The sequence below is a fragment of the Nesoenas mayeri genome (genome assembly GCF_963082525.1).
Source record: "Nesoenas mayeri genome assembly, chromosome: 6".
NCBI lineage: Eukaryota > Metazoa > Chordata > Aves > Columbiformes > Columbidae > Nesoenas > Nesoenas mayeri.
The window spans coordinates 19,365,243-19,379,085 of NC_137545.1; the positions used below are offsets into that span (position 1 = coordinate 19,365,243).

The 13,843-nt window shown below is 39.1% G+C and overlaps 1 protein-coding gene across 2 annotated transcripts in view; it reads left to right on the forward strand.

The window, feature by feature from the left end:
* The first annotated feature begins 3,947 nt into the window (after nt 1–3,947).
* Nucleotides 3,948–13,843, forward strand: part of CWC22 (CWC22 spliceosome associated protein homolog) — a 28,264-nt gene continuing 18,368 nt past the window's right edge. Inside the window, exons 1-11 of one of the 2 annotated variants that reach the window (XM_080346714.1) lie at nt 3,948–3,970; nt 4,489–4,601; nt 7,327–7,394; nt 8,192–8,308; nt 8,425–8,706; nt 9,200–9,328; nt 11,404–11,572; nt 11,991–12,044; nt 12,972–13,107; nt 13,195–13,401; nt 13,516–13,578. In XM_080346714.1, coding sequence (XP_080202840.1) covers nt 4,575–4,601; nt 7,327–7,394; nt 8,192–8,308; nt 8,425–8,706; nt 9,200–9,328; nt 11,404–11,572; nt 11,991–12,044; nt 12,972–13,107; nt 13,195–13,401; nt 13,516–13,578 — 1,252 coding nt within the window. In that variant the 5' untranslated portion in view covers nt 3,948–3,970; nt 4,489–4,574. The other variant, XM_080346713.1, reaches the window with a different exon arrangement.

Sequence of the window (13,843 nt, forward strand, 5' to 3'; positions counted from 1 at the left end):
TTAACATAACCAGAAAAATATTTTTTAAATTACATAAAAATATTAATTGCATTGCACTCATACAATTTAATCCACAAAAAAACAACATCAACAACAACAAAACCGCCACAAAACACAATCCACAAAAACTGTGATCAAATATAAACCAGATCTAAAAACCCCCAACACACCCAGGAAGCTGTTTTCTGCATTGTTCTGCAAACAGGTTCTCTGACTAGCAAGGAAGATTAGGAATTAGCCCAATGTATCACAGCAAATCATTGGCAAAACTGGAAAAAAAACTCAGGAGAAATTATATGGTAAAGGAAAAAACAAGTTATGCCATTCCATAGCCAGTAATGCACAATTATTAAATATCAGAGGAATACGTAACTTAGAACAGATGACAACAGAAGCAAAATGAATATTGAGGTTTCATCACAGTATGTCAAAACAATTGATGATGTATTTCATCTATTCCACCCTTTACATATTTTATAAGCCAACCAGGACAACTAGATGTGTTCATGAAAATGAGTATTTCTTCAGGAAGCACCCATGACAATGGACTCTTAATGGTATCCATTTACTTTTGCAGAATGAAATGCTGGATCTGAATTTTAACTATATGATGTGACTACATGAAAGTTATCATGATTAAAATGTCTTCCTATATTTGAATCAAAATAATCCCAGACTCATATTTGCTAATATATACTCTATGTGAGTATAAATGCTTGGGAGGAATGGTTCTTGTAAATTATAGCATTTCAGGAAACCTGGTTATGTGATATAATGTCCTAATGCCACTGGTAATCACCTGCATGACAGAACCTGCTGGTAGAATCAATTCCCATTTAGAGTGAAGCATAATTAGGGTAACATTTGCAAGCTATGTAACTAAGCCTGTCCTTTACCCTCGGAAAACATGCAAGTCAAACACAAAACCAATTCCATAAGCAATTAAGCAATAAAGCCCCAGTCAACGTCATCCCGCTGATCCCATGCTGTTTATAGGAGCACAGCTGTTATGCCCCAGCTCTGCAAATTTGCCAACCCCTGCACTGCACCTCAAGCAAGAACGGGATACAGAGAATGTTGTGGTCCTGATTTTGCAAAATGATCCACAGGGTGCAATGAGGAGGTTGTTTGCATCACTGGGATTTAAAAACATTTTATTTCAGTACAAATAGCCTTGTCCCAAGAGGATTCCACAAAATAAATACTGTATTTCTGTATTGAAGAGAATGAATAAAATGTGAAGTGTTAAACATGTAAGCAGCACTGAATTTGTAATACTCTCATCTAGTGCTCTACACATATGTATTTCAGCAATGATAAATCTTTCAGAACATGTACAAATTAAAGTTGTTTTGTTATTAAGAGTAACAAATATCAGTAACTACCTTTTTAAATCAACATCTTAATCCTCTAAAAGCAGAAGCTTTGCATCATTCCCACAATGAGAACTGACTCACACAGGTATACATCAATCTCTAAAAGAAGAATGAGACTGCTGAATAATAAAGAAAGCAAACTGGTATCCTGAAAGGTCATTTTAAAAATGGTACGTATTCCAGCAATTGCATGTAAGCATGAGCTGTTGAGAACTAGAAAAAAATTATGAGATTCCTGGCAGTAAATAATTTGGGAAAGTAGCAAGCTACTGAGAACTATGCTTCTAAAAAAAAAGGGTGCAGCTTGAAGTTTGTAGCCTAAAAAATATCACAGAATAAGTCAACAGAAGATTTTGAGTAACTCTGTATTTAAGGGATTTTCCTCAGAAACAAGCACTGAATAGGATGTCTACTTTATATGAGTTTTCTTACAGAGCTTTGTGTCATAAATTTCGAAGTTTAGGGCTTTTTTCAATGAAACATTCTTCATTTTGCTTTCTTTAGTTCACCATTTTGATTTCACTGTTTTTTCCACGCTTTGTGGTACAATGAAACTTGAGCTTTGCAAGTTAGAGGACCACAGTCACCTCCTCTTGACAGCTACCTAGTTGTGAGAAAGTGGAGATGTTTTCCCACTGCCACGACCGGAGCACATGATCGGGGATGCAGTTCTCACAGGAGGGGAAGGGGGAACAGGAATGAGACTCATAAAATGCCATGCTTTCACCGCGGGGTCCTTTGCTGCAGAGAAGTACCTGCCACTCACGGGGGAACAATCTTGTGAACTGGTCTATGAAGATCATGGTTGAGCAAACTGCAGCTGTGGGAGAGGTGCGGGAAATGTATTAGCAGATAACACTGTATTTTTGTCTGAGTCAGCATAAGGCCAACATACATGACAGCTCATCAGAATTACTTTGCTGTTCATGTGTTTCTCTCTTCTGTTCAAAAGTGGAAATTGTGAGCACGTTTTTTCCAGCATTGCTGTCACCTCGGTGCCATCTTCTTCCCCTCAGCAAATCCCGTGTCCCACTGCACAGGCAGCACAGGGACCTGCCTGAAGGTGGGCAGTGGTGCTACCCCACGGCTTGGTTACCCATGTCCCTACAGAAACTGTGCTGCCCATGGCTTGGTTACCCGTGTCCCTGCAGAAACTGTGCTGCCCATGGCTTGGTTACCCGTGTCCCTACAGAAACTGTGCTGCCCATGGCTTGGTTACCCGTGTCCCTGCAGAAACTGTGCTGTCCATGGCTTGGTTACCCGTGTCCCTACAGAAACTGTGCTGTCCACGGCTTGGTTACCCGTGTCCCTACAGAAACTGTGCTGCCCATGGCTTGGTTACCCGTGTCCCTGCAGAAACTGTGCTGCCCATGGCTTGGTTATCCATATCCCTACAGAAACTGTGCTGCCCACGGCTTGGTTACCCGTGTCCCTGCAGAAACTGTGCTGCCCATGGCTTGGTTACCCGTGTCCCTGCAGAAACTGTGCTGCCCATGGCTTGGTTATCCATATCCCTACAGAAACTGTGCTGCCCATGGCTTGGTTACCCGTGTCCCTGCAGAAACTGTGCTGCCCACAGCTTGGTTACCCGTGTCCCTGCAGAAACTGTGCTGCCCACAGCTCCATCACCCACATCCCTGCGGAAACCACCTAACTCTTGTCTGAATTAGTCCCTTTCTGACCAGACCTGCTCTGTCCTCTAACAATGTATTTTCATTATCTCACAAGAGCTGAAAATGAACTGTGAGCACTTTAAGACCTTGCATAGCATTTTCACAATTTTTTCTCCCTATGCATTTAATTACTTTCCACAATCCAAACAAATTTCTGGCTATAATAAGCCACAGGCTCTCTGCTAGCGTGAATCAGCGGTGCTCAATTACATCAAACTTTTAGAGGCCAAAAAACCCCCATCTACTGAGCAGGTATCCTACCAGCACTGCATCTCTCACCGTGGCATAATGTGTTACATAGGATCTGCGTATATTTCAAGTGATGTCTGACCAGCAGCTCATGTGTAACTGACACAAGCGTGTGCTACAGGTATCACCCAAGGGCCAGGTGCACTAAATCCCTCAGGAAATACATTGTGTTTTACACACATGCTGCCAGACTTTGGACAGAAAAGTGAATCGAGTGCTTGTTTGTTATTATGTATATTTCTGACAGGAACCTTGTACATTTGGTAATGGTGTGGCTGTTTTTCCAGAGGCAGCATCACCTCAGAAATCACCACAGGAGGACAGGCTGAAAGGAATGATACACCCGATATAGATCTACTCAGGAGTTACTCTGTTGGCTCTTTTCCCGCTGGTGTCTTTGTGTTTCACCTGCAACAACAGCCACAAACATTTTTATTCTACAGAGCACACTAGAAGGGAACGCAGCCCTGTGGCCCCGCACCCCCCGGGCCCGCAAGATGGCCGCCGGGCGGGCGGCCGCCGCAAACTACGCTTCCCGTGGTGCCGCGGGGCCCGGGTGGCCGGAACCCGGGCGGTTACGCGCCTGCGCCGAGCGCCCACGCTGGGCGGGGCCTGAGCTGCGTGCGCTCATTGTGCGCCGCGTCCCGCCGGAAGTGTCGCTGCTGGTGGCCGGTAGGTGCGGGCCCGGTGGCCGCGGTGGGTGTGGGCTCTCCCTTCCTCCCGCGGGCCCCGCGGCGGGTGCCCTTCGCCGGTGCCCGGCTGCCCACGGGAGTCGGGGCAGCCTCCGGGCGCCGTTGGCGGCCGAGTCTGCCCGCGGGTTGGCTGGTCACGACCTCCCCTCTGCTCGGCCGCGGCTGGCGGTAACGCAGCCCCGCGGGTGGCTCGGTGGCCGGCCGGGATGGGCGCCCTGGGGCTGGGCCTGTGAGCGGGGCCTCGGCATCCCCCGCCGCGGCCTGTGGGTGGCTGTGCCGAGTGGCCGCGGCGCTGGCGCGTTCTCGGCCACCGTGTTACGGCCTTTATCTCCTGTGGCAGGTGCTGTGGAACTTCAGGAGATCGGACCGGGTCGGGTTTGGGGCGGGGGCTGTTTGTTTTATTTTCAGAAGTTATGGGGGCCTAAGGAATATATTAAAAGTGCAGGTTCCTGCACAGTGTGCAGTAGAAGGTTTTTGATTGTCTTCTGTTTGTTACAGGTGAAATGGTTTTCATACACTGAACTCCATCTTGGATTGTCTCATTGCTGCACATTCGGAACTCTGTAAAAAAGTAGGAAGTCAAGATGAAGAGCAGGGTGACCCAAGTGAATGTAAGTGTTCTTACATCTAAATTGTAGGGTTTGATTATTCCCATATTACATTTGTATTTGGTGTTATGTTAAACAAAACACTCTAAATGTAAAGCAAACATTATCCATAATTGACAGCAGCAGTTTACAAGAGAAATATTGTGATATAGTCAATCAATTACTGTTGTTTCTAGTGCTTGTTGTCCCAACAATGGAAGCTTTGAATGTTACTGGCATATAATAATAAAGTGGTTGGTGGAAAGTGACTGAATGGTGGCTCAATGGAGAACATGAGCAAGTGGAGGAATGGAGAAAATAGTTGTTGAGGAATTAACAATCATGTTAAAACGAAAAGATAAAGAGACAGGAAGTAACAGTTAATGTGGTAACTGAACTTGTTGCCGTGAAAGTTAAAGCTGTCCCTTTTAAAAGTACGTTTCTGAGTGGATAGGAGTGATTTTCACAAATGCAAGAAGAAAAAACTTGCTTTAAAATTATTCTCCTAAAGCGATGGTTTAGAAATGCCACATTTGTGACATACCCTAAGTTTGGTACAGGTTAGCAGAGTGCTACTCTTCTGATACACTCTCCAGTCCATGGTATTTCTTGGCTTATGTTTCTAGAGTTTGACCCTGCATAGGCTTATTCACTCTTTCGGTTCTAGCTTTTCAGACTGAAGTATTTTTTAACAGGAGTGCTTGAGGGATAGTTTGGTATCTTCTCCTGTCTTCCCAATCTGGTAGTTACGGTAGTTTCTGTGGACACTTTTTGGGTCTGCTTGAGCAAAGGCAGATGATCTAGAACACATGAGAATGGTTCATCCTAAGAAGACAGATTTAAATATAGTAACTGTTCTGTGATTTTTCTAAGATTTTTATTACCACTTCCTTAAAAGCTTAGCATACAGTCTTGCATTTTATTATTTTGTGTGTGTGTGTGAAGAAAACAAAACAAACAAACAAAAACAACTTAAGGATTTCTTTTAACCTTGAATGATGTCAGTGATCTGCTGTATGGTATAGTCCCACAGATGAGTATTGACAGTAGAAGAAAACCTTGGTGAAAATATGTTAATTTCTTGTATTAGTTTTGTCATCAGAGATAACATCACTCTGGAATTGTCAGATGGATGTTACTTTTGTGGGAATACACACTTCAAGTAAATGATGCTGCATTTGTTTCATATCCATTGTATTGCTTCAGGCAAGACAATACTGGGAATAATTTTAACACAGTGTTAGAAATGTACCCTAGGGAAGGTGTTATCCTAGAATATGTTATAGTGGCCTCACAGAGATAAATATATATTTACGTGTATATACACATACCCCAATTTCAGTGATAACAAGTCAGTCTCATTAGCCTATTGATGGGATGATGCTCATAATCTTTGTGTTGATAGTATTTCTTTAGGAAGCCTCAGTTAATGTTGGTTTTAGTTGCACAGCTCATTATAGACACCACACTTATATTTAGTAAAGATACTTCTAAATTAAGTTTTTGGAGATCAATGAATATACCTGCTTGAGTCCGCTTCTGAAGGCGGTGTCATTGTATTCTTCTAACCAATGGCTTTAATTGATTCTTTGGTGGAGCAAAAACTAGTGTGCTAGCATGTTAATGGATTGAATGCCACTTCAAAAAATGAGATGAGTACTTGCACAGAAAGTTCAGTCAAGGTGCATAAGCAAGTCCTGACACCGAGTTCCTGTGTCAAGGTGAAGTGTTACCTGTTTCACAGCTGATCACTGGCAGATAACATGAGATTGTGGTTCTGAAAAATCGTAAATAATAGTTTGATGGAAGAGATGAGCCTTACAATGAAAGTGTAGAGGTCATAAAAGGTGCTTCTTCCCTGTGCCAAAGTAGTTTAGAAACATCTTGATGAGGTGAATATCTTTCAATGTGTGTTGTAGCTGCTGTCATGCTCTGATTTTTTTGTATGACTCCAGACTCCTGTATGTCATGTTTCAACCCACAGACTTCTCTGTGGACTATTTAAATGTGTATCACTTAAACAATCCTGCAAACTTATATTTAAAAAAAATCTGGAATTAAATTCCAGAATCTGTCAAGTGGAACAGCATAAGTTAGATGCTTGTGATATATGAAGCTAGGAATGACTCATGAGAAAATAGATCATGGTTAGTAAAAAGGAGGAAGATAAGGACAAATTATGCAATAAAGGGGATCTTTAGGAGAGAGGAAGGACAGTCTTTAAACAAGAAGTGGCAGAATTCTGTTAGTGGTATTGCATGTGATGCAACCAAGTGTAAAATGCTGTATGGAAGAAGGAAGCAGGAAAGCCAGACTGAAGGTCCATCTACTCTGGTCTCCAGCAGCAATCAACAGCAGATGCCTTGAAAAGCTTGGGAACAGGGCAGCAGTAAAAGTACTGACCCACATACTCACCCAGTCTCTACCTATTTGCAGCTTCCTGAGCCAGAGAAGTTATTTTGTAACCCATGTGAATTTTTCTTCACTGTTTGCCCAGTGTTTTGAACCCATGTAAGCATTTGGCATCTGCAGCATCCTGTAGCAGGGAATCCAGCTGCTGAGGTACTTGTGTTTTGAGCCAGGTCTCCATGTCATAACTGACTGCCATTATTTTTATTTCATGGCCCTTACTACTTGTAAAGGATTAGGGAGCCGAAGATATGGAATATGTTGATCTCAAGATGCATGTGCTCCCAGTAGTTAATATATAATATTGGGTCTTGATTTTTTTCTTTTTTTTTTCTTAAAGCATGGTTCCAGTTATGAAAGGAAGGAAAACTACAGTTCACGCCAAAGAAGCTTGTCTCCAGAGGACAGGTAGAATGATTGATTTTTATACCCTACAGTTCTATACATATACCTCACATAGTGAGTTAGAGAAGTTTAAAAAATAAAAAAAAAAATCAGGTTGTGTTTTCACTGTTTAGTTATGGTAATATATAAAAAGAAAATAAGTGTAGATTTAATAAAATACTCACATGGTAATGCAGCAATAATTAAATAGATTTGTTATTTAAAACTAAATCTTGAAAAACCTCTTAGCATTCAGTTACGTTGTCATGGGACTTGAAAATGGAAATTACATGCCAGCTTTTTGCTTGGATTTGCATATTGGTGATGCCACATTGGCAAGATTATTGATACCAGTAGGAGGTGGAGAAATAACATTTGAAGTGCAGTCTACCAAGCCATGAGATGAACTGTTACCAGTTTATTTTTAATTTCATATTTTAATTGGAATGAAACCTCTCGTACTAAACACTACCTTTTTTCCTAATAGTGTCTATTCAGTATCATGTTACACAGGCAAAAGTAGGTGCAAGAAATGAATGCATATGTTCCAAGGAATGCATAGTGCTGAATTTTTGATATTATTACCAGTTAGCTCCTCCTAGAACTTAAAATTATATACTTCTTTCAGAGTGCTGCTTTCATTTTGATTTTTTTTTTCCCATTATAAAAGGAGCATCTTCTATTTAAACGATGAGCTTAGTGAAACTCAGGTTGCAGAAGTGGAACGGTTCTGTATTGTAACATTGTATTGCAAATAGATATTACCAGCATTGCTTTTCTAAGCCTTTTACTAAGAATTTCATGTCTTGGGTTGTGAATAGGGATGTAGAGCGTGACAGGTCTCCGTCTCCCAGAAAGAGAAGACACTCTGATGACAGCAGATACGATCAGGAGTACTCAAGAAGGGAATACTATGATGACAGAACTTCAGAAGGAAGGTATCAAGCCTTTTCTTAATCTGTAATAAAATACTTATTTAAAAAAAAAAAGTGTGAAAACTTTTCACAAACCTTGGGTGTTTGAGGTTTTTTTTGTGTGTGTTTTTTTTGTTTAGAAGGATGGAAAGGGGAAGAGAGAGATACTATGAAAAATGGGAGGACAGAGAATCCGATCGAAGGGAGGAGAGAGAATCTGATCGAAGGAAGCAGAGAAGATACTCATCGCCTGATCGTAGGAGCCCAGAGCGGTCAACAGCCCAGAGCTCACTTGCTCATGATGAGGCCACTTCAAAGAAGAAGAAAGAAGAAGTGGATCCCATCCTTACTCGCACAGGTGGTGCATATATTCCACCTGCCAAGCTCAGGATGATGCAAGAGCAAATAACTGATAAAAATAGGTGAGTTGAAAGTAACATGTTAGAATTTTTATTCAAAAGCCAAACAGTAAAGGGTTTTAGTGAATATTGGTGAAAAAGGGGTACCTTTTCTATGCTGTGATCATTCCTTCGAAGGTATATTTTTATCAGAAGAAAGCTGAGACAATCAGATTATGACTACATGCTTCTGCTGCAAAATGTAAATGGAAAAGTGGGATACCGAATGTAACCAGAGATTATTTTGGAGTGTCTTAGAAAACTGAACATATGGGGTTGTACTGTATCTGCAGAGAATTACAGTTTGGTGTATCATGTTGCTTCAGTGATTTTGTAGTAGTTAAATGTATAATTGAGAACAAGTCTTCATATTTACATGGTGAATATTTTCTTACCGTTTTTACTGATTACAACTTACGTTCACATTTTCATATATGTGTGTGTGTATATATATATATATAAATTCACTCAGTGCTGCCTCAAATTAATGCATTAATTTGTGATACTTTTGTAATAGCTTGGCATATCAGAGGATGAGTTGGGAAGCCTTGAAGAAGTCGATCAATGGTCTTGTCAATAAAGTGAACGTTTCTAATATAGAAAATATAATTCATGAGCTCCTTCAGGAAAATATTGTTCGGGGAAGGTATGGCTTAATATTTTAAAACAATTCTCTTGCTTTTCTGCTGATATGTATGCTATTCACATGTACATCGCTATGTGTGTAGTGAGTAGCGTATGGATGCTAGTCAGATTTGAAAATTAACCTTGGGCTGGATTGTCCTGTGCAGAGTAGTCCCCTACTTGGGGAAGGGACCAGTAGGGGAAGGAATTGTGTCCTTGGAGGAATAAGTGTGCAACAGATGGTATGTCTTTTCTTTTCTTAAAGGTTTTACTTATGGATTTTACTTGAATGACTTGCAATTTACAGATGTCTCATGTCTATTTACTTTTGTATTCTTGGATTTTTTTTCTGTGGGACAGAAAATATTTGTAGCCAGTGTTTAGCAAATCAAGTTTTACTACAGTTATCTGGCTGGATTGTTTATTGTTGTAATGTAGAGAAAGTTTATTATGCTATTTGAGCTCAGTACTAAGTCATGGTGACTGCGCCAGTGCTGTGTGATGACTTGCCTTGCTTTAGTTTTTATGTCGACAGGTGTTAAATATGCTAGTCTAAAGGAGTATGGGTTTCTTAGGTTGGCTTTCATTTAAACAGCCAAAGCCAAACCACCAAAAAAACCCTCTGCACAAAATATTCAGAGATAATTCTGTTACCTTTAAAACAGATAGCAATATTTTTTCTGTCACAACTGAATCACTGTTATTTGAGGAGGTTATAGCTAAGAAATGCGTAACTTTCATATATGTCATACCTGATGGGAAGATAGCGTAAAAATAACAGAAGAGAATTAAATAAAATCTAGAGAGTGAACAAGTAGTACCTGAATGTGACTTCTGTTAAAATTAATAATGAAGTCTTGAATAGCCTGTTTCAGAACTGTTTTTTTACTTGCCTGCATTTCATGTCTCTGAAATTTAATTTTAGTAGAAGCAGTAATATTTTAGTCTAAAAATGAGCTTATTGAAGGTTTTTAGAATACACTTGTCTGTGGAAGTTTTTGTGTGTGGCCTATAAATGTCAAAATAATGTAGATGGAAAGTGGGACCATTTATCTTCTCACAGTTGAGTTCTAGATTTGCACAAAGGTGCATATAAAAGTAATGACATGAAGTTTTACCTAGCTGTAAAGTGCTCTTCTGAATTTTCTAAGTTGGGGTTAAATAGCATCTGAATCAGAACAGTTTCAGTGAGAAGTAACTAATGGTTTCAAAATCAAATACTCTGTTGCTGTGCACTAGTGTGAAATGAGTTCTATTCCATTTGTCACCTCTGAAGTAGGAATAAGGTCCTTATGCAGTTTGTATTTAGTACCATCTAGGAGATGATGGTTTGGGTTTTTTTTAATATTTCAATAGACCACAGGGAAGATAAAGTTGGATACCAGTGTGGACTTTGAGGATCAGGGCTTCCCCCACTCCCAATTTGTGATGGAGTAATACAGCAAAAGTTAATTTCTATATGCTAAAGTGTTAGAAAAGGCAAAACTGAGTAGGGGGGGAGGTCTCAGATTCTTTTCAGACGTCAGTCTTTATATAAATGTAAGAGAGCCTATTAGTATAATAGAAGAACTATTATATCTCATGAGCCCTTTGTTTACATTCATTTAGGCTTTAAGTAGTTGTCTTTTATAATCAGTTCTCAGTTCCAAAACATACTTATTATGCTGAAAATATGCCATTTCGTTAGAGAAAAGCATTGAAAAACATTACTTTTTCCTGTCACAAACAGTAATTTGTGTTTTTTTAACTGAGGAAAAGAAAAAGCACGATCAGACAAATTTCAAAGCTAAAAAGAGCCTGCAGTGGGGTGAGAAAAGGGCTACAAGATGAAGACTTTTTACATGCTTATTTCCAAATGTAGTTCTAATAGGAACAATAATGAAAGATAAGATATCAGTTTAAGAATTTCTCAGCTCAGACATGTTTGGACAACACATTTTGCAAAACTCCATTTGTGCATAATAAAAAATGGTTTGAAAGTGACCATCTTCTATCTTCATATTCCCACTGTACAATACTATTTTATGTGATACATACTGAATAAAAACATTAAATGTTTTATTATCAGAAAAATCTTAAACTTATATATTTTTACAGGGGATTGCTGTCTAGATCCATTTTGCAAGCTCAGAGTGCCTCTCCAATTTTTACCCATGTTTATGCAGCTCTTGTGGCAATTATCAATTCAAAGTTTCCAAATATCGGTGAATTGATTCTCAAGAGGTTGATACTGAATTTTCGCAAAGGATATCGCAGAAATGATAAGGTATGTCTATCTGAAGAAGTGACATGCCAAAACTTGCAACTCTGCTGTGTTAATCTTGTATCAAGTCTGTTGAAATTATGTACTTCAAAGGAGCAGAGCCAAGACCTGTGGGTTAGGACCTATTGTTAGTACGTTAAGTATAGTAGTATAAGAGTTTTGTGAAAGCTTGACAGCCTCTTCTGGGTTAATACTGTGTTAGATTTCGTCAGGGAGGTGCAGTGTTTAGTGTTTGTTTTGGTTTGTTTTTTGGTTTTTAATGTACAATTCTAATTGTGTACACTATCAGTATCCCAGAATAGTTAATAATGTGACTTAATTTGATTGTGAGATGCACAAATCTATAGGAAGTATGACCGAGTTACAATTTTTTTCTTCCATATGCAATGTGTTAAAAATTCCTATTTTATTTCTTTTGCAGCAACTCTGTCTAACATCATCAAAATTTGTTGCCCATTTGATGAATCAGAATGTGGTATGTTTCTTCGTTTCTACTCAATCCAGCCCCTGTATCACTATTTCTTTAGTTTGAAGACAGTAGTAGCTTATGACAAGACACTCTCCCTGTTCTAAAGGTCACTGAAAATCTGAGTTCAGGTTTCCTTTTATGCCTGCTTTAAATTGTTAGGACTTTTTTAGAAAAGACATTGGTAACTGCCTGTGCAGTTACTGTCATTTACCATTGCACTCTGCTCCAGAGCTTCCCCGGACTTTGTAAATATGTTTGGGCTGGTATTCAGCCAAATCTTGATGCAAAGGAAGTGTTTCACATATCTTAAAGAGAGTTTTCTTGCAATGCTGTCATCTGACTTAAACATCTAAGTAGGCAGAACTAGATTCAGTTGTATCTGAATCAAATTTGTATCCAACTCTATGCCAATTTATGTGTTAGAAATCAGGATACTCCTATTTGAATAATGGCAAGAAGCAGCATTTCAGGAGTGCTTTGGGATATACAGCATTTTGGTAAAAAAGAAACTAATCTGAGATGTGCCATTTGATCGTGTGCCTGAAACTGGAACACCTGATTTAATTATAGGCACAGTGCACTTACAACTAGCTTCTGTAACTATTGTAAGCTGTTCTATAATATTTGCTTCTTGGAAATGCATTCTATATATTTTTTTCTTTTTGTAATGGCAAATATTTTTCATTGCTTGCTTGTTCATTTCAATGGCACAGTCGCATTCGCTACAAAGTTGGTGTAAAGACAGGTGGTAAAATTGCAGTTGAAATGTTGACTTCCTCTTAATTAACTTTGTCCCACTACTGTTGCCTTGTGTGTGTGATTAAACAAGTGTGTTGTGGCATCCTCAGTGGCTGGATTTCTCAGTCAAGTAAATCTGTGTAATAGTAGTATAACTCTGTACATTTGAATTCTTTACTGATATTCTTTCCATAGGCTCATGAGGTTTTATGTTTGGAAATGCTCACTTTGCTTCTTGAAAGGCCTACTGATGACAGTATTGAAGTAGCAATTGGATTTATCAAAGAGAGTGGGCTCAAATTAACAGAAGTTTCTCCTAGAGGTATTAATGGTAAGTGTAATTACCCAGAACACTTGTCTTTTTGGTGTTTGTATTAATAAATCCTTCTCATATTTACCTTTCTGTCATTTTCCAAAGCAATCTTTGACCGTCTTCGGCACATTCTGCATGAATCTAAAATTGATATGCGTGTTCAGTATATGATAGAAGTCATGTTTGCCGTACGGAAGGATGGCTTCAAGGATCATCCAATCATTCCAGAAGGATTAGATCTAGTGGAAGAGGAGGATCAGTTTACTCATATGTTGCCATTAGAAGATGACTACAACCCAGAGGATGTTCTTAGTAAGTTAGAAACAGAAGATAATTCTATGACTGCATTCCCTGTGAATATGAATTTAAGTAGTATCTATTTTCTTCATTTTATATATTAAATAAAATCTTTCTTTTATTCTAAAGATGTTTTCAAGATGGATCCGAACTTTTTGGAAAATGAAGAGAAATACAAAACGCTGAAGAAAGGTAGGGGGTGTGTGTATACACGTTTTAGATGTAATTTTATATTTACACGCTTAATTATAGGGCGTTTACTTATCCCACCATTTTTAACAACCTTATTATTTAACGGTGGGTAATATTTGTGTCTCAGATAACTGTCTTTCAGTTCATCATAGACCTTTCCAATGTATTCCTGCTGATTTCTTCAGCATTGTTTCTTAAGTTACATTTTCATTTAGTTATGGCATATTCTTTTTTTGGCTCTGCCAATTTCTTCACCCAAACCACC